The following is a 23,725-nucleotide window of genomic DNA, read 5'->3' on the forward strand; positions in this document are numbered from 1 at the left end:
ACTCCTCTTGGCCTTTCTCTTTCAAGTATTGTTCTGACTACAGTACCTCACCAGCTCCACTCTGCAATATTCCCACAGCCTTCTAAACCCCAGCAACCTGAAGGTGAGAGCTCCCAGGCTCTGTGCAATCCCGGCACCAGCAACCCAGCCTCCTTAGCCAACTGCGTCAGCCCTCCCAGTACTGCGTGGCTCTGCATGAGGCTCCCTTTTCCTTCCTTAACCTCTGCGTTGCCTCCTCTTGGCTCACCTTTGATGACGTAGGCACTGCATCACCCTTACCTTGTTGTTGCTCTGTTAGAAACAGCTTCTGTCACCTCGGGACAGTTGTTTTCTACTACTATCGCTCCGCTTGACTGATGTCCTTAGTCCTCCTGTGATCTGCAGTCACTCTCTGATACCATGTTGAAGTTTCTAAGTTTACTTGGTTAGAAACCCTCCATGCACTTTTTCTGATTTATTCCTACCTACTTGTTATTTTACTTAACAAGTTATTTACAATGTAAATACTAAAAATAAACACTGGTGCATGTTCAACATATTACAAATCGGCAACTAAAGGAAACAGAAACAATCACAGCATATGACACCATTATTTTTGGACTAATGTCCTCAGAAAAACCCAATGTGGGAAAACCGATGCAGCGATCTGAGGGTTTTCTTATTAAGCAATATCAAAGTACAATCTGGGTGTCGAAATTGGCCTACCCAACAGAGAATTTCCTTAGTAGTAATAACTCTCAGTTTTTGACAAATCTCCTGGTTGAAACCCTAGATAGACCTTCCAGTGGCTACTCAGCACAAATTTGCCCCAGAAACCCCAGCGTCAGCCTCTCTCTGGACTGCGTCAGCCCCTCTCTGCGCAGCGTTGACCCTGCGTCACCCCAGATGGGTCAGCGAGGATTTTTCTCAATGATTGTGTGAGGTAATATCACAAATCTTTCTGTTAGTATTTCTCTCTGCAACTGAATAACCCATGAGGTATTCAGAGATATATTCAGAATTTGCTACTGCTTAATAATAATAAACCCTCAAAATTGTTGCATCGGTTTTCCCACATTGGGTTTTTCCGGGGGACATTTGTCCAAAAATAACGGTGTCATTTGTGTTGTATTTTTTTTCTCGCTCAGTCTCTTATTTCTGCATAATATTTAATTAATTGAAGGTTGCAGTGTATGTATTTAGATATTTGTCGTAGGAAACTGCAAGTAATTTGGTTGAAGGAATTTAACAAATAGGAGAAATATCATCAGTCGCTACAGTAGGGATTCCAGTTTAGGAATTTTTACATATTTTACTCAGATAATTTCGATGTTGCTTAATAATTAAAACCCTCAGTGGTTGCACCGGTTTTCCCAAGTTGGGTTTTTCCGGGGACATTTGTCCAAAAATAATTGTCAATTTTTATGTGTGCTAGCATATTTCTCAGTTTCCAACACTATTATTTTCCGCAATTTTATTTGTGAAGGTTGCAGTGTGATTTATTCAATATTTGTCATAGCAAATAAATTGTTAATTAACAATTAGAAGAATTAATTCCAGTTTTTGCAATAGGATTTCAAACTTGAAATTTTCACATGTATCTCTTGTTGAATCAGGCAACTTCTCTAAGAGAAGGTTGTTGGGTTTTTCCCTAGAAGAGTGTTTTCCCAGAGTAAATCTTCTTGTGTCTTTCTGCATCATTGTTCTATCGTGATCTCTCTGTCCTACTTCATTTTATGGTTGAATTTCCGAAGTGTAATTGCTTAATGATAAACTGCAAGTGCTAAAGATAATATCAATATCATTAGAAGTACTTGTGAGTTTCAGAAATTTGTGCTTGTACCTATTGCACTTGAAAAATCAACAATTTCCATGATAAGGGAGAATATTGTTGGAATATTTAACACTCCAATACTAGAGTCTATACTATAATTAGGACACAAAATGTGAAGTAACTTAAAAAAGTGGCATTAGTTTTGCTAATAAAAAGTCAATAGCTAGAGTTGTTAGGTAAGGTAGGCATAATAAGCCACCTCATTAAGGAAATATAGGGATCCATCCCCTTGTATACAGCAACCCCATTTTATAATAAAAACCATATATTCGGCGCCTCCCATATAATCTGTTTATTCATTGTTTAACTGAGGATACACATGCAGAGGAAGATCTACAAGATCTAAAGGATGATTTTGAGAATGCTATGTAATTTCATTGGAGTATGATGAATTTTGGATTTTAGAGACCATTTAGAAACTCAGGGACTATATATTTTCTCTCAAAATTATAAATTGTATCTCAAAACTTACATGTCAATCTAATTTTTCTTTTTGCACCCTTACATAAAATAAAATGCACAAATTTTGCACATCTGTTCTCTAATGGTTTCAAAATACATTGATTTACATGAATATGTTATTTTAACTAAAGATTTAATATTTCAAGTATTTTTTCCAGCTGGTTTTGTCCCAGTTCTTCATCCGTACCAATCTGGTCCTAGTCCATTTCATAATTTTGGGACAAACCAATTCCAATCTAGCTCTCTTTCTGATACCTTTACTTGATAGTAACCATTGAGCATCCTTCGTAGAGGATTGAATGTATTACAAGGAAAGAACTTTCATAGAGGGTTTTCTTCCCCGTCAGGGTTTCCCATCAAATATCTTGTGTCAATTTATCGTAGGTGTTCTTGTGCTATTTCTAACAACAATCCACTCCATACTTTGTTGTTTATTTAATTTGTGCACAGTTCCTCTCTATTTCATTTCTTTAACCAATTAAGTTAACACCTATAACTTATAAGTATCACAAGTTGCACCTCTCTTTTGCCCTAATAAAAAACTTTTCCAATTCACAAAGAATCCTACGACTCATGCAAGAAATAAGGCCAATGGTTAAAAGACACTAGATCAAAGAGGAGGTCCAAGACAATACAGATTAACATGATCCATTGTAGGTTTTAACATTAGCTAGCAAATATTCATATTAAAGCATTAAGCAATGATAAATTTGAAAGATTGAAGGTGAGGCTTGAAATGAAATAAAGCAAAGAAGCTATTAAAAGACTATTGAAACCAATGCCCAATTTATACATCAAACGTTTTTATGATGAAGATAGTGCTTGCAATTTTGCAACCCAGTTGAAATAAGGCATGCACACAGTTTACATGAACTTCAATTATTTAGAATAAGATTATATAAATGCAAACTAATTAGAAGTGCATGCATTGTAATTATATAAGATTAGATAAAATATGACTTGATAAAAATACCAGGATATAAAACTCTTTGCTTTGGTAGCTTGCTCCCTTATTTCCCTTCAAAAGCCTTGGGTGGCTGGGGCCTAAAAAATCTCACTTTGTTCTCAAAAGCCCTTGCAGCCAAGGGTGCTTGCAGGTTGATAAATGGAGCAGGACTCTAGTCCCAAATTATGGTACAGAAATATAATTACCCTGCTCCATAGATGGATTTGCTCAGATCTTCAAGGAAATCTGCCCAGAACAATTCAATTGTTTGGAGAGCTATCATAAATTCTGTGGACCTCATCACTATGGGACTCAGATGGAAGGTGGGTGATGGTACAAATCATCTCATTGCGAAGGGCCCCTGGATTGGTAGCAGGGACTCACATATCCTTTCTGACCAGTTGGTCCATAATCTAAAAAATCAGGGTTATTACTTCCTCCATCAGGTATCAAATAGGGCTGGTTATATTGGCCTGCAGGTTTGGAAGGAAGCAATCGAACTTCATCTCAAGCAGTGTTGCGGGGGAGCGCCCCCCCCCCTCGAACCCGCTCCCGAAGCGCGCTCCGGGCCGGAGCGGCTCGAGAGCGGGTCGGGAGCGCGCTCCCAAAATCGCTCCCGGACGGGAGCGATTTTCGGGAGCGCGCTCCCTTAAAAAAAATTACGCTCCCTGCTCTGATAGGGAGCGTTTCAGGGAGCGATCGCTCCCGAGCTCCCGGAGCGCTTTTTAATGCCCGGGAGCGATCGGGGAGCGATCGCTCCCTGATCGCTCCCGGGCATTAAAAAATGCTCCGGGAGCGGTTCGGCGGAAAAAAATTCCGCCGGACCCGAAAAATCAAAAAAATTTAACTAATTTTTTTTTGTTTATAAGCCCAATGGGCCAAAAAAAACTCATTTCAACTTCATTGAGCTTGAGATTGAGAGCTGAGCAAGAGCAAAGGAGCAAGGAGCAAGAGCTGAGGAGCAAGGAGCCAGAGCTGAGGAGCGAGGAGCAAGTGCCAAGGAGCGAGGAGGAAGCTTGCAGAGGTAAGTAACTTAATCATTTAGTTAGTTTAGCTGGTTAGGTAGTTAATTTGGTTAGTTTCATTTACCTGTTTGACTTTAAAGATCATTAATTTAAATTAAATTAATAAATTAAATGAATTAATCCCAATAAACTAAATTAATTTGCAGATTCAAGACTCAAACCCTACAAACATCAAACACGATGGACCTGAGCATTTTTATTGGCATTTTCCTCTTCCTGGTCCCCTTTCTGGTTATTATGGTGGTGGAGAGTAGGAAACGGAGGGGGCCTGAAACTGAAGAGGTGAATGAAGAAGCCGGAGGAAGTCAAATGGGTGAAAACCCCAGTGAGGAGGATGTGGAGGAGGGTGAACATGAGGGTCAAAAAACTAAACAAGACCAAACTCCATTGTGGAAATATGTTCACAGGGCTGAAACAGGGAGAGGGGGTGGAACCACTAAATTTCATTGCCCCCATTGCAACACTGACTACACAGGCTCATACACCCGTGCTAGAAGACACCTCTGCGGGAAAAGGCCATGGGATGGAGAGAAACAAATAGGAATCAAAACTTGTGACAAGGTGTCAACAGCAGATAGAGCCAAATACATAAAGGAAGAGGAGGACGCCCAATACAGAGCAAAAAGATCAAGGGGTTTCTTTGAACCAAGCTCACAAAGAACTCCTTCAGCATCCTCCCAAGGCAGTGGATATGGACATGGAGGCACAGGGTCATCATCTTTACGCCGTAGAACCATATCAGATTTCCTTGATGAGGGGTGTAGGAATGATGTGGATTCAAAAGTTTACAGGTTCCTCTATGCATGTGGGATACCATTCAATGTTCTACGCTCACCTTATTGGCACGAAATGGTTTCTGCCATAAATGATGCCCCTAAAGGATACAAGAGCCCTGGGTATGACAAGGCAAGAACTGTTGGCCTTGATCATGAAAAAGCAAAAATATCACATTCTTTGAATAAAATGACAAGTTCTTGGACTGACAATGGGGTGTCCATTGTATCTGATGGATGGACAAATGTAAAAGGCAAGCCATTGATAAGTGTTCTTGCTGTGTCTGTTAGTGGTCCCATCTTTCTAGCTGCACATGATTACTCAGACAAGTTCAAGACCGCTATCAACATTGCAGAAGCATTGCTTGAAACAATTGAGCGTATTGGCCCATACAATGTCATCCAAGTCATCACTGATAATGCTCCTAATTGTAAGGCAGCGGGAGCAATTATTGAGGATAAATACCCGAACATATTTTGGTCTGGATGTTTGGTTCACACATTGAACCTTCTGTTGCATGATATTGTCAAAAACAAAAATGAACAATACCAATGGATTGGTGATTTGTACAAGAAAGGAAAAAAAAAATGATAAAATTTATTACAAATCATAGCAATACCCATGGCCTTTTCCGCAGTCACTCGAGATTGGAGTTGCTGAAGATTGCGAGGACTAGATTTGGTAGCTATTACCTCACCTTCAGGCGCCTTTTGAAGGTAAGAGAGGCATTAGCTAGCATGGTATCAAGTCCACATTGGCAGGTGTTAAAGGAAAGGGCTACAAATGTAGCTGACATTGCAGGTTTTGAAACGGTGGAGGAGGCCGCTCTTGATGGGCAGTTTTGGACAACTGTGAGACAGGTATTGGATTTCACCAAGCCAATTTATAACATGATTCGGTTTGCAGATACAGACAAACCAGTGATTGGCGAGGTGTATGAGCAAATGGATACCATGTTGGGGGAAATAAAAGACATTGTTCATAACAAAGATCCCGACTTGTACAAACTGATTCACGATTGTGTGTGTGAACGGTGGAATAGGCTTAACCTTCCACTACATTGCTTGGCGTATATCCTTACGCCAAAATACTACTCAGATTCTTGGTTGGGCAAACCTGCAGCAGGGGGTGGTGTTAGGACCAAACCCCATTTAGATCGAGAGGTAACTAGAGGATATCTGGAAGCATTAGAAAAGTTGGTGCCTGACAGGGAGGAATGTGCAGCTGTGCGCCTTGAAATAGGCAGATACTTCACTGGCAGTGGTTTGTATGGTAACTTCCATGCAATGGATGACAAAGATAAATTTGATTCTCTCACATGGTGGGAAACATATGGCGACCACGGACTTTTGCGAAAATTGGCAATAAAAGTTCTTTCACAGGTTGTAAATTCTTCTTCTGCAGAGAGGTGTTGGAGCACCTACAGTTATATACATAATGTGAAAAGAAACAGGCTCAACGAAAACCGAGCAGAAAGCTTGGTTTATGTGCACTACAACTTGAGGTTGTTGAGCCATTACTGTGATCGGGCTAATGAAGATCCCACATATAAAATTTGGGACAATCACCCTGAGGACGACAATTTGGAGGATGGCATTGTACATATGGAAGAACTAGAAGAGGAGCTTGTACGGGATGAAGCTGAAGCAGCTGCAGCAGCCATGGCACCTCCACCTCCACCATCCAGTAGAAGTTATCGGGGCCCGAGTCTTGTTCCATTGCTGTCGCCACCTCCATCGGCACCCTCGCGTGGAGGCTCTAGTTCTGGTCGTCGGTCTGGGCGGGAGACTCCTAGAAGACCACCACGACCTACTTATACTCCTGGAGACTCTCGTGGCAAGGGCCACTTGTAGATTTACAGTTTACTTGTCTTTTTTAGTTTCTATTAGACTTGTCACTTTAGTTTTCATAACTGTTCAGTGTTGAGTTTTGAGTCCTTGACTCTTGACTCTTGACTCTTTCATATCATTATGACATTATGATATTTTTTGTAAACATTATATCACTGTGACAATGAAAATTTGAAGTTTGAAGTTGGGCCTTGGCAATTATAACTCATTGGTAATGATTGTGAATTATGAATATGATGCTTTGTGAAAGACTAGTCACTAAAGTTGTTTCATTTCATCTCATTATTCATGTTTCATTTTATAAATTTTTAACATTTCATATCATGTTAACAGTTAGAAGTTAGGAGTCAGGACTTAGAAATATCTTCGATATTACTTCTTGTAATGGTTAAACTTGGCTTACAAGTACAACTTGTTACTTTGGTGATCAATGATGATAAATGTTATTGAATTTTCAATTCTGAAAGCTTGAAGTTGAAACTTTAATATTGAATTTGATGAATCATGATTTATAAGACTCAATATGTTGCAGTTGTAATATGTATTTTAATTTTACTAAGGTTGATGACGATTATAATTTCTAGATGATTGATGTGATATGGTTCAATGATCAATTTATGTTTTTTTATGTTTTTTTATGTTTTTTATGTCTATTTCATCATTCTACATGTTTTTGTTGACATATATGTATCAAAAATTAAAAAATATAAAAAATATATATATTTTTAAAAAATCGCTCCGGGATTCGCTCCCAAACCGGGAGCTTCTGAAAATGGTCGCTCCCGCTCCCGCTTCCGCTCCCGCTCCCAAGTAACATTGATCTCAAGGATCACTTAGCCCAGGAATGGATGCCCTACACGGACTTGTTGAGACATTGACTTATTTCTCTGCCCCTTTCTGAGGATTCTTTGGTTTGTTCCATGGCTCCCTCTAGACAATATAGCCCAAAGATATCTAACTCTAGCAAAACATGAAAACAGGCCTCCTCTGCCCTGGTGGTCTAAGAAGCTCTGGAAATTCTCATGCCCTCCAAAAGCCAAGTTTTTCATGTGGGCTAGCTCAAGTGATTGAGTGCTTTGAGCTTCATGGAGGAGCTACCAGGGTCGATCCCCCAAGCTGACTGCCCCTATTACTTGCCTCACTTGATGTCCCTGCCAGGCCAGGTGCCACAATCAATGCTGAATGGTTTACATAGGGTGCCATCTGCGAGATGCAGGGAAGTGCACAAGGGTTTCCCCACAAGGTTTCCTTGGAAATATAAATATATATATATATAGAGAGAGAGAGAGAGAGAGCCAATACAGTTTCTACAAGGATAGGTAAGAATACTATAGAATGTTTTTATTATCTTTATGCAATATTGAAGCAAAATGGGATGATTCACTAACCTACTAGTTACAGATGACAAGAAGGTACTTGCAAGAAAAAAACATAAAAGAGTTAGTTGAGAATGAGAAAATATGTGGTCTTCTATAATAAAAATAGCAATGGTATTAAAACATAACAACTCCACAAATTGTGTTTTTATAGCTAAACATCTTGTAGTATATCACGCCATATCCCAATCACATAGAAAACTGAACGAGCTTGTTAGTTTCACCATCATATTGTAATTGTCTATATTGTATGATATTTTAAAAAGAAATCTAAAAGACAAAAATTAATAAATAAACAAATAACTACTGATCTAAGTATATTGTTCTTAGCTCCCAGCTTATTTTTATGCTTTCACAAGTGTTGTTGCTTGGGCTTGCAATTTTGCATTTAAAAACAGATGAACTGTTTTGTTACCCAAACTAGCCCATCACAAACTGCATATAAGTCTGAAGGTGATCCCCATGTTTCTCAATCTTCTACTCTATAAAAGAACTTAACTCTCCTTCAACCATTGCAAATTAAAATTCCTCTTTAAACTTACTCCTAAGTTCCTAAGCAAAATCAAATGCTTCCACTTGAAAAAACTCAAAGATATTAGAATGGAGACTTTTGCAGCTGGACAAACTGTCATTGAATTTCTAGGTTTTACTGTGTGAAATATTTTTGGGCCAACATATTTCAGTGAAACACTCCACTCATCATCAGCGGAAAAAGCTATAATCTCGTAATTTTCATCCTAATGATGAGTCGTGTTGCACTCCACATGTTTCTATTTTGATTTAACTCTTAGAAATATAACTAGACAATTACCTATCACTCATAGAGGGTATTCTGAAAATGCAAGAAGCCTGTCTAATTTCTTGTTAAATGGAATAGAAAAATGAGAAGATTAACATTAAATCATCAGCAATATAATCTCAAACAAAGGAATTCAGATCCAAATTAAGGTAAAGACACTTCCTAAAATTTTGATGGTCATTGTCATTTTATCTAAATAGAAAAGGAAATATTGAATATCATGATATATTGACTTACACAACGGAAATAAATGACATAGTATTGCACCATACCTCGACTGACTATTAGCATTAGTAGCTGCTGTAGTGCGCTTCTGCAGACCTTGAGAAAGAAAGGATTCAGCCTCTTGCATGCTCGCAATTGAAACCTGTAATTTATTCTTAATTCATCTCAAGTTGAGACACAAATTAAAGCCCTTAAATCATAATTAATGTTCCCATGATTAACTCGACATTGTACATCACATCCTTACCTCTTGTAGCCCCTTAACGTTGCACTGTTGTAAGCTCAACTCTACACCATCTTGAAATAGATCAATGATTTTTTCTCCTCTTCCTCGTTCTGAATATATCTCAAACATTGAGATAAAATAACTCCTAGAGTCAAATTGACAAAGATATTAATCATATGCAAAACAATGAATATACACATGTAAGAAAGTGCCCTCAAATGATTTTCCTGGCTATTGAATGCAAGGCCTTCTACAACATGTAATGACTAAGTAGAAGGGATATTTGATATCACTAGACAACCTAGATATCTTTACCTGATTTCTTTGGCAGGAGACAGAAGCTTTTTCATCGTGCGAGGGATCAGACCCGGTTCCTTAACATTTCCAAACATGGTATGTGTTTTCCCTGAACTAGTCGGCCCCATGGCAACTAACAAGCAACTCTTTCCGTCCTCAAAGTCTTTAAGTAAAGGATGCATTACTTTCTCATATACGTCCTCCTACAAAAATTGAAGTTATATTACACAGTAAGCATAAAAATAAAGTAAAGATTAAAACAAATACAATTGATATTCCGATAATATAAATTAAAACATCATAATACTTGTGTGTTCATGAACGTACCCTAATTTACAGAGGATTTGCCAATTTTTAAAAATAAATCTGGTTGAGTAGTTATCAAACAAAGTTCTCATACACATATTAGCACTTTAATCCCCAAAGAGTTGATATATGATCCTATTCTACTAGGAGGGTGTACTCAAGAAGATTGACTCTCTAAAAGTTTTAACTTTACAGCAACCTACGTTTTTTTTCCACTTTAACATCACCTACCAGAAATGACATTTGGTTTGCAGTTTATCCATACAATTGTAACAGATGCAACTAGCTCCATGTCACAATATGATCCCACTGTAACAAGGATGTAGTCATGCCATGATTCAGAAACAGGTTTGACATTTCACAACATTTTTCCATCAGGACATAGGGTTTCCGATATATTTTCAATCTAGTATTAACAACCTTTGGATTAGTAGTTCCACAGAAGACTGTCTTACAACAACTACTAACACTTGTCAAATCTATTATTCGTGTGATTCTGCCAAGAACTCCATCTTACCATTGTTGCTATTTTGATTTCTCTGAAGTTAAAAAACTTGAATAGCCAGCTACCCTAGGTAGATATATGTAATGACCCACCTCGAGTTATAGGGAACATAGAAATATTAGCATGCATATGATAGCTACATATGCATATATCACATATATTGCACCAGTACACATATGGCCTAACTTTGAAAAATGTCTAAGTTTAAGATAATGAATTGATTATCGAGGTAAATTCCTAATTCACCATAATATAATGAATATATCGAGTGGGGTACTTGATAGGTATGCCACCATTACATAAAATTAATGTATTAATCAAAAGGATAAATACAATGGATTATGAAGTAAATATATTTAATTCATAATTTAGCTTAATTAAACTATATAAAGTAATTTATTAACATTTAAATAAAATGATTTATTTAATTCCTAAATAAAGTAATTTAATTAAAGTAGAATTTAATAAAACAAGATAATGATACTACATAAATTAAATAAATAAAACTATATCCAATGCTCCATTAAATTTTTATAAATACCACTGTCTCTAAACAAAGGAGGGGGGAAATTCTAGAAAGGAGGAGACCGACAACAGAGGAAGGGGAGGCGGTGATAATTGTGGAGACGGTGAACATCGAGAGGAATATAAGGAGATCGAGGAGAGCATGAAGGGTACAATTCAGTTCTTATTTTCTAGTTTGAAAGACGAAGGAAGAAATACAGAGAGTCGCAGACAGAGAGCAACAATTGTTCTTGAAGTTTTGGGCAGGGGGTCAGAAAACCGCTATTTCAAAGTCTTTTATGTCTGGGAACCGGATAAGTTGACACCAAATAGGTTGGGAAGACAAGAGGGGCGATTTGGTAGCAGGAGCGACAACAACTTAGGAACATCTCCAAACGAAATTCCAAGTAAGTATTCACCAATGACTTGATAAATGTTGTTTAAAAATTTCACTGTTGGGTTATTGAGCATTAATTTTGTTAAAATTAGGGCTTCACACACACACACCGGTTTATTCTGTGCATAAATGTTAAAATTTGTTAATTTCCAAAATTTAAGGCTTCACATTATGGTATCAGTAGACCAAGTTAAAGTCCAATGGGACAGGTATAATCCTAGATTAGCTACCTAGGAAGACACAAAGACCATATGTCGAAAATACCCCAACTTGTGTTGATTTTGAAGAACTTAAAACCTTATTTTCTATACTTTTACTTTATTTTAATTGGATACTTAAGACCATCATTTTGAACTATTACATGTAAGAATGAATTTTATTTTACTTTGTTGGTACATGGATACCAATAAGAAATATGTTATTTGCTTAACTCTGTCGGTACGTAGATATCAATATAAAATCTAGTATTTGATTAAAATTGCTATGAAACCTGAATTATGAATTATGTTATGGATAAGATATCTATAATTTTTATTTTATTTTTTGCATATCAACATTATTAATGAGATGGAAATAAAAGTATGACTACATTTAACTACTTAATATGAAAGCTAACTTACGGATATATGGTTTGGAGTCTGGACAGAGCCAAGTATGTTATATGAACTCAAAGATCAATATCACAGATAACCACATATTAGGAATGCATAAAAACTGTTATTTGAATATAAGTAGTTTTGAGAATCACCCGATGCAATGAGTGCTAAGTGGACTATTCAAAAATCATGAGAAATTGGTCAATTACGACTGCCTCTCATGGAAATTGTCATAGATAAATGACTTACTTAACGCAATTGAATCCCAAAAAATGATATATGGTTTTGAGTATATTGATGCATATGTTATAATGTGTGGACAAGTGTTTACATTGTGAAAAGTATCGTTACCAAACCGACCCACGTGATGACAAAACTCCAAGAACAATTGAGGCTTAATGAGATTCCATGATAGGGTGTTGACCCAGGTTCTACTAGGAGGTGTGGAGGTATTTCCACCGTTTATCCTCCAAAACCTAGAGCCATGGGAGGATTGTGCGAACCACACTCCCCTAGATGTGTGATGATGACTGTCAGATGCCTACTGGGAAATCTGGTCAATATGGTCGATGTTGTCACCCTTGAGGTTTATGAATGGTTAGATCAGAATAGTCGACACCATGACATATTACAATAGAGGATGGATAGGATAGGAGTGGAAGAGATTAGAAAGGATAAGATGATTTTAGAATAGCTTGAGACAGGGCATGACATTTAAAATTGCAAACCAATAAATGTTCAAAACACAAATTAAAAAAAATTAAAAGAAACTTACATAATTACAGTAATTGCTAAAATAATTAATGATACACTGAGGGAGGGTTGTATGTAATGACCCACCTCGAGTTATAAGGAACATAGAAATATTAGCATGGATACGAGACATGCATATGATAGCTACATATGCATATATCACATGTATTGCACTAGTACACATACTAGCTAACTTTGGAAAATGTCTAAGTTCGAGATAATGAATTGATTATCGAGGTAAATTCCAAATACACCAGAATATAATGAATATATCAAATGGGGTACTTGATAGGTATGCCACCATTATATATAATTAATGTATTAATCAAAAGGATAAACACAATGAATTATGAAGTAAATATATTTAATTTATAACTAAACTAAATAAAGTAATTTATTTAAATAAACTAGTTTATTAACTTTTAAATAAAATGATTTGTTTAACTCCTAAATAAAGTAATTTAATTAAAATAGAAACTAATAAAACAAGATAATGATACTACATAAACTAAATAAATAAAACTATATCCAATGCTCCATTACATTTTAACAAATACTACCACCTCTAAACAGAGGAGGGGGGCAATTCTAGAAAAGAGGAGACCGACAACAAAGGAAGGGAAGGCGGTGATAACTGTGGAGACGGTGGACATCGAGAGGAATATAAGGAGGCCGAGGAAAGCATGAAGGGTACGATTCGGTTCTTATTTTCTAGTCTGAGAGACGAAGGAAGAAATACAGAGAGCCACAGACAGAGAGCAACAATTGTTCTTGCAGTTTTGGGCACGAGGGCCAGAAGACCGTTATTTCAAAGTCTTTTAGGTCTCGGAACCGGATAGGCTTATCCCAAATAGGCTCGAAGGACAAAAGAGTCAATTTGGTAGCAGGAGCGAGAGCGAGAGCAAAAACATCTCCAAACAAAATTCCATGTAAATATTCACCAATGAATTGATAGATGTTGTTTAAAGATTTCATTGTCAGGTTACTTAGCACTAATTTTGTTAAAATTAGGGTTTCAAACATACACTAGTAGGGTTTCAAACATACACTAGTATATTCTAAGTATAAATGTTGTTAAAATCTGTTAATTTCCGCAATTTAAGGTTTCGCAATATATCAGCTCAAGAAAGAATTTTGAAGCACATACTAGATGAATAGGAAGAGGAGCCTCAAGAATATAGGAAAAGTGTGGTGAAGTTGCAGAAATAAATGAATCGAAAGTCTCTATTTGCAAAACCACTTACTACCCATGCACATGAAGATATTCATAATGACCCTCCAAACAGTTCCAATGGACTTAAAACAATACAAGAGTTTTTCTCAGGGTGAGAAATCTATCAAATAATAAAGAGGATAGGATAACCTCATTCCTTGATCTTTGGGAAGACATCAATAGTGTCATTGTTTTGGTAAATAAAATTCTTTTGCTTGAGGAAAAATTAGAAATTGAACTTAAACAAGATGAATGTTTTAATGAAAACTATGTGGAATCTTTCATCAAGAAAATAAATAGCAAAAGAAGACAAAAAGATAATCTCCATTCTAATATCAAATTAACAAACATAGAAAGAGTCTGGAATAGCAAGGTTGAGACCCTGCAATAGCTAGTGGTTACTTGCAATAGTCTTGAACATAAGACATCATGGGTTTTATTCAAAGTGCTTGAAGTTATGAATAGATTGAGAGGCTTTGCCCTTATTTGAGATGATACGATCCTTGAAAAAGAATGGTTTGAAGTTGAAGCTTCTATGGGTGTTGTCGACCACTCCATGTCAACTACTCCATAGCTGCACATTTTTTCGCGCATGGATTTCCATCATGTCCAAGCACTCAGATGATCCACGGATTCATCATTATCGACTATATGCACACTGGAGTTTTGTAAAACCATTCTGCATTTTGTAATGTAAATGATCCTAATAAGACAAATGTATGTAACAACCTAGGTAAATTTATTTTTCTAGATGATGATTTCTATCCTAAGAGGCTTTTAGTCTCACTGATTCATGTGTGTTTCTAAACACGGATGATCGGCAGAGTTTTTCCATCCAGCCTCACCCCAAAGCTAGGGTGGATTTTGTTGTCAAAATTTTAAATGAGTCCTAGTGTTATTTATCGAGTCTCTATAAAAGTGATTTGGGAATAATTATAACTATTTGGTTAGATTATTTTATTACAAGTCATTTAGTCTACTAGATCATATTTTGTGTCACGGAAATGGGTATTTATTGATGGTCTATAACAAACGGGTGTTTCCCCCTTCATGGGTTACAAATATAATATTTCATGTAAAAATATAGTGCATGGTCCCTCATAGTTAGACACCATGGCTAAATATTAGAGGGTTGGAAAAATTAATAATCCCCTCATGAGTCATTAATTAAAGTTTCTGACTAAAATAAATTAAAATGCTAAAGCCATAAATTTAATTAATTTAGGTCCTAGGAAAAATTAAATTCTCCAACATTTAAAATTCGTGGGTTTTTAAGTTTTTTAATTTTTGGAGGTCCATGACCAAAGGAATATTGAAAATTTCAAAATATTTTGGACCTTTGGGGGTTAATAGTTAAGTCAAAGGCAACTTTTTGCAGCAATTATCTCAAAATAATTATTTTTGAGTTAATTAAAAGTGAAATTCGAATTCCCTCAAAAAGTATCTTTATTTCAACGGTGATGATTAAAAAATCATTTGATCTTCATCAACGGTTGAGATTGCTTTGACGGGGATCAAGCCAACTATCCGTTGGAAAAAAATTCTATAAATTAGAGATCTCTCTCCATTATTTGGATCCAATTTTTCAATCATGTACTTGCTCTAAGAAAACTCTTGTAACTTTTTTTTGGTTAATAAAACGCAAAAACTTTGGGGTTTCAAATCGCGGTATTCTTCTTTCAGATTTATGTGGTAATATTGTTCTTAATACTTTGCTGCTTTTATTTGCATTTGCTGGTTAATAGCCTTTGAGGATTGATCTGTGTACAGGTATCTTGCACAGATTTCTGGGTTTTTTAGAATATCATTTTAATTTGATAAAAGTAGCAGGCATCTCTATTTCTTGATAATTTTATGATCATTTTTTAAATCTCTATTAATCTAACAAGCAGATTTAAGTGTGCAAAAGTTATCATTCAGAATTTGAGCGTTTGGGAAGTCCTCAGCTAGACCAACTAACTCTCAATTTACAAAATCTAAAAGAGCCCACTATCTTTTTAATTTCTAAAGTCATTTTATAAAATATTTTACTTGCAAGGTTTTTCTTGGGCTTGTACCTCTTTAAAATTTCAAATTTGTTTTTAAATATTGTGCAAAATTTTGTTTAAATTTGGCTAATAGAGGGCTTTAATCTACAAATCTGTTAAATCTGTAGAATATTATTGTAGATTTGTAAATATCAAATTTTTTAATTCATTGGGGTTTTAGGTATTTCATATTTTTGTATATACATGCCTTGGGGTCTTTTCTATCTTTTGTTTGTGTAGAAACAGATCTGAAGATTGCAGGCAATTTTTGTGGATTACGGAGAGAGATCTAAGCCCTAGAGGGCACCTCCATTTTGTTTGCAGGTTGAAGATAAATTTCAAGAAGATCATGGGCAAATTTTTTTGGTGCCTTGAGGCCCTACGCTGGCCATCTCCAACCTCTTTCTCGGCCTTCGTTTCAGCCTTGCGGCCTTCCCTCTTTCACCAAAATTCTCTCACTAATATTCCTTAAAAATTTCCCAAAAAATTTTAACAAAGTTTTGGCAGAAGAAAAAAAAAAAAAACAACAACAAACAAACAAACAAACAAACAAACAAATAAATAAATAAATAAAATAAAATAAAATTGAGTTGAGGATTTTCAGTGATTAGAGCAACATATCTTCAGGTGTCTTCAAGCCCCTAAGGGCTGACTGGTACACACCCTCTAACCTTTCTTCATTTCATTTTGAAAGCAAGGTTAATATTGGCATAGATTTGCAATTCGCTGGAGTTTAGCAACAAATTTAATTTACATTTTAACTGTTGTACAATTGCAGAAATAGAAGTTAGCTTCAGTAACTTTTGCAAACAAATTTCTGAAAATTGTTTTACTAATGTTCATTAGTTTATTTCTGAGTTTTTAAATCAAATACATCAATAGATCATAAAGAATTAAACTCAGAAATTTTCTGATTTTAACAGCAGATTTAATTTACATTTTTACTGATGTATAATTGCAGAAATAGAAGTTAGCTTCAATAACTTTTGCAAACAAATTTCTAAAATTTGTTTTATTGTTGTTCAATAGTTTATTTCTGAGTTTTTTAGATCAAATATATTAATAAGTCAAAAGGAATTAAACTCAAAAAAATTCTGAATTGTAGTTATCATTTTGTCATTTAAAAAATTTCTATTGTTATACATAGAAATTTCTGAATATTGCATGGTTACAGGATTGTTGTTTTAGAATATATTGTTAGTTTTAACATTTGATGTAAAAGCATATTACTAAATAGATATTTCATTAATGTGATCTGAGTTTAAAACATTTAGTTTAATTTCTGAAGTTTATTTGTTTTTTACATACTTATGCAAGTAGGACTAATCTAGTTTTACTTATGCATCTAATGATCTTGATTGAGTATTTCATACAAATGAATTTTAAATTTAAAAGTGTTTTTTCCAGCATTTTACATTTCAGTGCATTGTGCATTTTAATAATTATTTGTGCAGATTTTACATTTTGCAGTGTTGGTATAAGCACTTGTTTTCACATTTAGATCACCACCTTTCTGAGCCTTAAGTGACATTTAAGACATATTTCAGAAATAATTTTAGGCTCTCATTTAACTAAAATTAACCAAGTCCCTACATTTCACATAGTTTTAAATTTTGCATTTGCATATGAGACAGTCGAGTCTTTTCAGCAGCAGTTTCCCATCCTTTACTTGAACCTTATTTTCTTCACAAGATAGTTGACTCCACAAGGCACTGGTATCACTTTCTTCAAATCATTTTGAATCCTTAAAATCTTGCGCAATCTAAAATAAGTATTTGTTGGACACCTAATCCTCTATGGGTTAGTGTGAAAGCGGAATAGACTAAGGAAGTCCAAGAGACCTTGGGATGTGGAACCCAACGGTCACACAATGTACTATAAATGTATATCATTTGTTAATAAAAAATGTACTCTCATGTTTTATCTTTCATACTCTTTCTGCCATGTGTGTGTTTAACATGGTATCAGAGCAGGCGTATTCCTGCCCTGCATAATTACTTTGAGCCATTTGTTTTATGGCCTTTATGTGCAGGTCATTTCTGCCATCACTTCTGCATTTCATGAATATTTTCTCAGCTAAATTCTAGCTGCAACCTCTGTCATTTCTCCAACGCCATTTTTGGCTTCCCTCTGCTTTGTAACTCCCTATTCTGCCTATGTTCTGCCTTTCATAAAAGCGTTGCTCCTCCTGGTTCTGACAGTCTAATAGCATTGCTCTCTGGCGCTCCCGGCGAGAATATTGCATTGGTGTGGGCTAATAGCGCTCCTCTCTCATACCTGCGATTTAGGGTAACGGTCTTCACTGCTATGGTCAGTCATCTGCTCATCTCTGCCATCATCTTCTGTGCATTTTATTCTACTGTTGAAGAATCGATTACCACCACCTCTGCGCAAACATTACTGCTCCGGGCACACCAAGAACACTCTGCCCTTGGCGCCGTCTGTGGGATACATTGTGGTTTTACATTTTCTGAATCTGCATACCTCTGTGCTCTATCCAATTGCTTTACGTACTGGAGCTAGACCGCATCGTTCTCAAGGACAAGTCCTCCTTTCGCCAATTCACCAACGTATCCAGCGTCAAGAAGACCGCCATTACCACCAGGATTCTCCAGCTTGTTCATCAGCTCTACATGAAGCAAATCCATGTCACGAAGCATGACCTTTAATGGCGGTACTCACTGGATAAACAATATCTCGAGTCTTTGCGTGCATATTATTTCATCTCCGCGGTGAAATCTGAACAATTGAGGCTCAAATCCAGCGTCTAGAGGCATCTATTGGCTAATAAGGATCTTGTGTTACTGCTATGGTTAGTGCTTGGACAGAGATTGGAGTGTCGACTCATTGAACTGGTCGAAAAGGAGTATGCGTAGCTAAAGAAGATCAAGGGTCAGTGGACGCCTGATGAGGATAGTTTAATGATTCATCTAGTTGAAAGTCATGGATGCAGACTGACACCATCGATTCAGATAGTAGCACTCCCAAATCAAAACTCCGCTAAGTCCAAAACTTGCAGAAGAAAAATCGAAGGCTAAGGAGGGAACGCCACTACGGGACAAGACTCAACTGTTGTGGTGCCATTGTGGCTCTGAGCCATATTGTTTTCAATGTTGTTTTCATAACACCTCCCTCACACTAGTATCATTCATAACACCTCCCTCACACTGTTTAATACACCTTTTTTTATTGTTATGAATGCATTGTTATGAAAGTATATGCTCCCATACCATCACTCCCACACTGTCCAGCACCTCCCATACTCCATACGACTTGCACGCTGTCATATTACAAAGGCCTGCCACTACCTATTATATACGCTATGTGGCCATACCACTCCCGGGTTACCCACAACAGAATTGTAACTGTGAAATATAAGATATCCGCAGACTTCCACTCTGCTCACTCCATACGTTGCATTAAAATCCTACCACGTTGCGTTGCTCCTCGTGATTTGTGGCATTTGTTGTTGTAAGCCTGCTCCAATTTTTGGGATAATTTCTACTCTTCCCGATGAGCTCTCCATTAGGATTCTTGCCAGGGTACCTCGTGGATGCTATTCCAACTTGAAGTTGGTCTGTAAAACGTGAAATCACGTATTGAGGGATTCAGTGATATTCGAATTAAGAAAAGAGATCGGTTTCTCTGAAGAATGGCTATACATTTTGATGAAAGACGAAGAGGAAAATCTCATCTAGAATGCTTTGGATCCGTTATCAGGTAAATGGCACAGCGTGCCACCTATGCTGGCTTTTATATATGAGGAGGAATTCAATCAAGCTACAGGATGGTATTGGCCAGAAAGAATTTGTGGTGAAAGGGCCTAAGCTTCCGTTCTCTGAAATATGTGCGCCATTTAAGATCACCATTTTTTGATATATAATTGCCTCCTATGTACTTATTAGACGACTACTTTGAATATGTACTGATTTGTTACATGTGTTAAAGCAACAAGCTGGTCGGTTCATCTCTGTGCGTTCATACCTGCATGAACATGTGGAATAATTCTTTCATTGGTGTGTAGCTCCTACAAGTGGGTCATTGTTGTGTTTGTCATTCTTATTGGAATACTGGAGGTATCGTTGACTCTTTATATATATTGCATTCTGGCATATGCGTTGTTAGCTCTCCATAAATTCTGTGTGATATATGAGGGCAGATTGTTTTCTTTGAAGAAAGTGGCAAGATCAGAGAATATTGGTTCGTACCCTAGTCAAAGCATTTATATATGAGCATTCAAGTCCTGTCCATGACATGGTGCTATAGTTGTTGAAGTTTTGATAGCCATCATTTCTGCTTTGAAAGTGAAGGAGTATTTGAAGGATCCAAGCAAGTTTGCAGTTGTTGTTGCCCCAGTTGTGGCATTGTATTTAAAACTCATTATGGTTTTTGTGTTCAGTGTTGAAGTTCCCATAGAGTATTAAGGTATATAGAAGTTATCCCCTTATTCCAAACGTTGTATGATTTCACCATTGGAGCAACTTCTAATATCTTCGAAAATAAGTTAAAGCTGACACTCCACATTTACAAAGTTTGATTTGTTGACAAAATGGGAAGACTTTATGGAGTATTAGAGTTACTGAATACACTAATACATTCTAGTGTCGAAAACATAGTTGAAATCAACAAAGACTCTCTCTTTGAAATTCAGACTTGTCTACAATATGCACAAGAACAGATTGATTTTTTACAGCTTGAATCTCAACTACAACAGGAAGAATTACAACAATGGAGTCATCATTCTGAACCTGTTTCTGTTCAGAACAATGAAACAGACTCCCATAAGTAGCAAGTCAATATTGTTGAAATTGATTCAGATCCAATGCCCAATAAAGCAGCAAAGTCACATGCAGATGCAGAAATTCAGCCGACACTTCTCAAGCCCATCATCAGATCTTGGGAAGAGCTTGTCCGTAACAAGCACAAAACAGGTCTTGGATATAACAAGGACGTGTCCTTTCATATTCCAGACTACTCCAAACTAGTCCAATTTCAAAGTGTTGGATTTCTTCAGGACGATTCATCTTCACCTGCTCCTCATGACAGTTCACCTTCAGTTGTTTCAAATTCTGGTTCTCTTCCACAGCAGCCACAACAGATTGTGAAATGCCAACACTGTGACCGAGTTGGCCATCTGAAAGATCATTGTTTTGATCTTCATCCATGTAAGCACTGTCATAAAACCAGTCATTCTTCAAACAGATGCTTCAAAAACAAACCTCCTGCAAGAACAAAGATTCATCTTGGATGGATCGCTTCTTGGCAATGGGCATCAACAGCCAAGAATATATTTCAGTCACATGTCAAAACTTGTTCAAGAGTATTGAACAGTCTTGCAGTTGAGTTTTCTCCATCATCTCACCTTGTATCTGACAGGGGGGGAAATGATGGTCATCTACAAGCTTCAAAGCCACATCAAGCGAGCCTGAGCCACAACCTACCACACCAGTTTCAGAGTTGTAGCCAGAGACAAAGATGCCCCTGAGCATGCCTTCAGTTGGTAATGCCTCTTCAAAGAATTTGGGACACTTCCTCTAGCAGAAGACTTCAGCTTCTTGCCAGTTTCGGAAGAGTTCCAGCAATAGAATTGGGGACACTTCCTCTAGCAGAAGACTTCAGCTTCTTGCCAGTTTCGGAAGAGTTCCAGCAATAGAATTGGGGACACTTCCTCTAGCAGAAGACTTCAACTTCTTGCCAGTTCCGAAAGAGTTCCAGGAATTGCATTAAGCATTCCAGAGTTGGTGATAATCCTTAAACGATCACAGGTTGAGACTTCCCTTTTCAGGTTGAAGTTCTCCCTTTTATGCAGGGTGAGACCTCCCTTTATTGGTTGAAGGTTTCCCTCTTCAAAACATCAAGAGCACTTCCTCTAGCAGAAGACCTTAGCTTCATGCCAGACTTGGAAGAGTTCTGGGAACTGCACTAAGCGTTCCAGTGTTGGTGGTCATCCCTAAACCACCGCCCTTTATACCAACATTTCAGAGAGCACATTCAGCCTAGTGTTGTCATGCATTTTTTGCACATTTTGTATTATAGCTCTCTTCTTGGACTCATACATAACCCTTCGGATTAAGGGGGGGAATGTTGGACACCTAATCCTCTATGGGTTAGTGTGGAAGCGGAATAGACTAAGGAAGTCCAAGAGACCTTGGGATGTGGAACTCAACGATCACACAATGTACTATAAATGTATATCATTTGTTAATTAAAAAATGTACTCTCATGTTTTATCTTCCATACTCTTTTTGCCATGTGTGTGTATTTAACAGTATTGATTGCTCAATTGTGTCTCCCAGGTTGGTTGGTTCCCAACTAATCTTTCATTTTTTCTATTTCCATAGGGTTTACCCCCTTTGGTCTTCTATTGGTAGACAACTCAAACGGAGTGATTAGGGATCAATGTGACAGCCCCTGATCTTAGCAGTTGTCACAGTGCCTAGACATTCTGTGTGATAACAGGTGTGAAATTCAACAATTTTACTTTCTTTTCCAAGGTCCAAGATAAGAAATGGTTGACACGGAAAAGAAAAATTACCTTGCAAAAATTAGTTTGTCCTCGTATGTGGCCTTGAGGATGAGATGTTTGCGCTAAAGGTGAAGGAATAAATTTTAGTGGCCCACTTTTGAGAATATATTACGAAAAAAATGAATTAAGTTGTTGAGGTTGTTGATAAGTTCTCATGATTAAAAAAAAATGGTTGGGATAGTTAGGCTATGATAGATGCCATTGGTTTGGATCAAGGACTAAACATAACGAGTTTTCTTTAGCAGAGAAACAATGGAATCAAATAAGTTTACCCCTTCATTTTGTAATAAATCCATTCAAGCTTTTATTTTCTTCCAAATTACATCTCGCTCCATCTTTGGGATGTTTTTATTGGTGTCATAACCCCAAAAACAAGCTTTAAATGACCTTTCCTTTTGTTTCTTCTTCTAAGATTTCCCTAATATGCATGATCTATGGGAGCCCCATCCTTGCTCACAAAAGGGATTGCTTTTAAACCTCTTGTTTACATAATTCATTGTGATTTTGTAATGTCACAAGGTAACGGTCTTTCAAACTATCAAAATGATCCACATCGGTATCTTGCTTATATTTCGATCTATATCCAAGGATTTTATAGTTTTTATGACTTATGTACTAAGCAAAGTCTTGAAAATGTAACCCTTTGCAAATTCCCTTGGTATGCAAAATTTCAATCCTTCAAGGCTCTTCTAGAAGACTTGTCCATTTTTTTTCTCTTTGAATTCCTTGACTGTTTTTTTGCTAACTATCTTTTTATTTTATCCAACAGTTAAACTCACCTAGTCCTTTCTCATGTAGCAATGCATGGTTGAATGATTATCTAGTCATATTGACCACCAATAACTATTAATTTTCATCAACAAGGGAATGTTCTATTAATTTACTTCAATGTTCCTCGACACCCCAATAACAATATCCAATTATTTTCAGTAGCAATCACATTAACCATTAATCACATTGACAGTAAATGCATATAGAACATAAAAACAAATGCAGAAGACGAGACAAGACAAGAGGACACCAGATTTGGCAGATGCTAGGTAAAAACCCCAATGTGGGGAAAACCCTTTGATTAAATCTTCTTATTATTATTCAATAGTTCAGC

At 36.7% G+C, this 23,725-nt stretch overlaps 1 protein-coding gene across 2 annotated transcripts in view; it reads right to left on the minus strand.

The window, feature by feature from the left end:
* Positions 1–23,725, minus strand: part of LOC149217708 (uncharacterized) — a 369,289-nt gene that overhangs the window by 308,497 nt on the left and 37,067 nt on the right. For both annotated transcript variants that reach the window (XM_089393059.1, XM_089393058.1), the window contains exons 2-4: positions 9,812–9,996; positions 9,518–9,641; positions 9,318–9,412 (exon numbers count right to left, since the gene is read on the minus strand). In XM_089393059.1, coding sequence (XP_089249185.1) covers positions 9,318–9,412; positions 9,518–9,641; positions 9,812–9,996 — 404 coding nt within the window. The remainder of the gene's footprint in view (positions 1–9,317; positions 9,413–9,517; positions 9,642–9,811; positions 9,997–23,725) is intronic.

Source organism: Pinus tabuliformis, chromosome 1_1 (genome assembly GCF_031772625.1).
Source record: "Pinus tabuliformis cultivar Carrire ecotype Pingquan chromosome 1_1, CPIR1, whole genome shotgun sequence".
NCBI lineage: Eukaryota > Viridiplantae > Streptophyta > Pinopsida > Pinales > Pinaceae > Pinus > Pinus tabuliformis.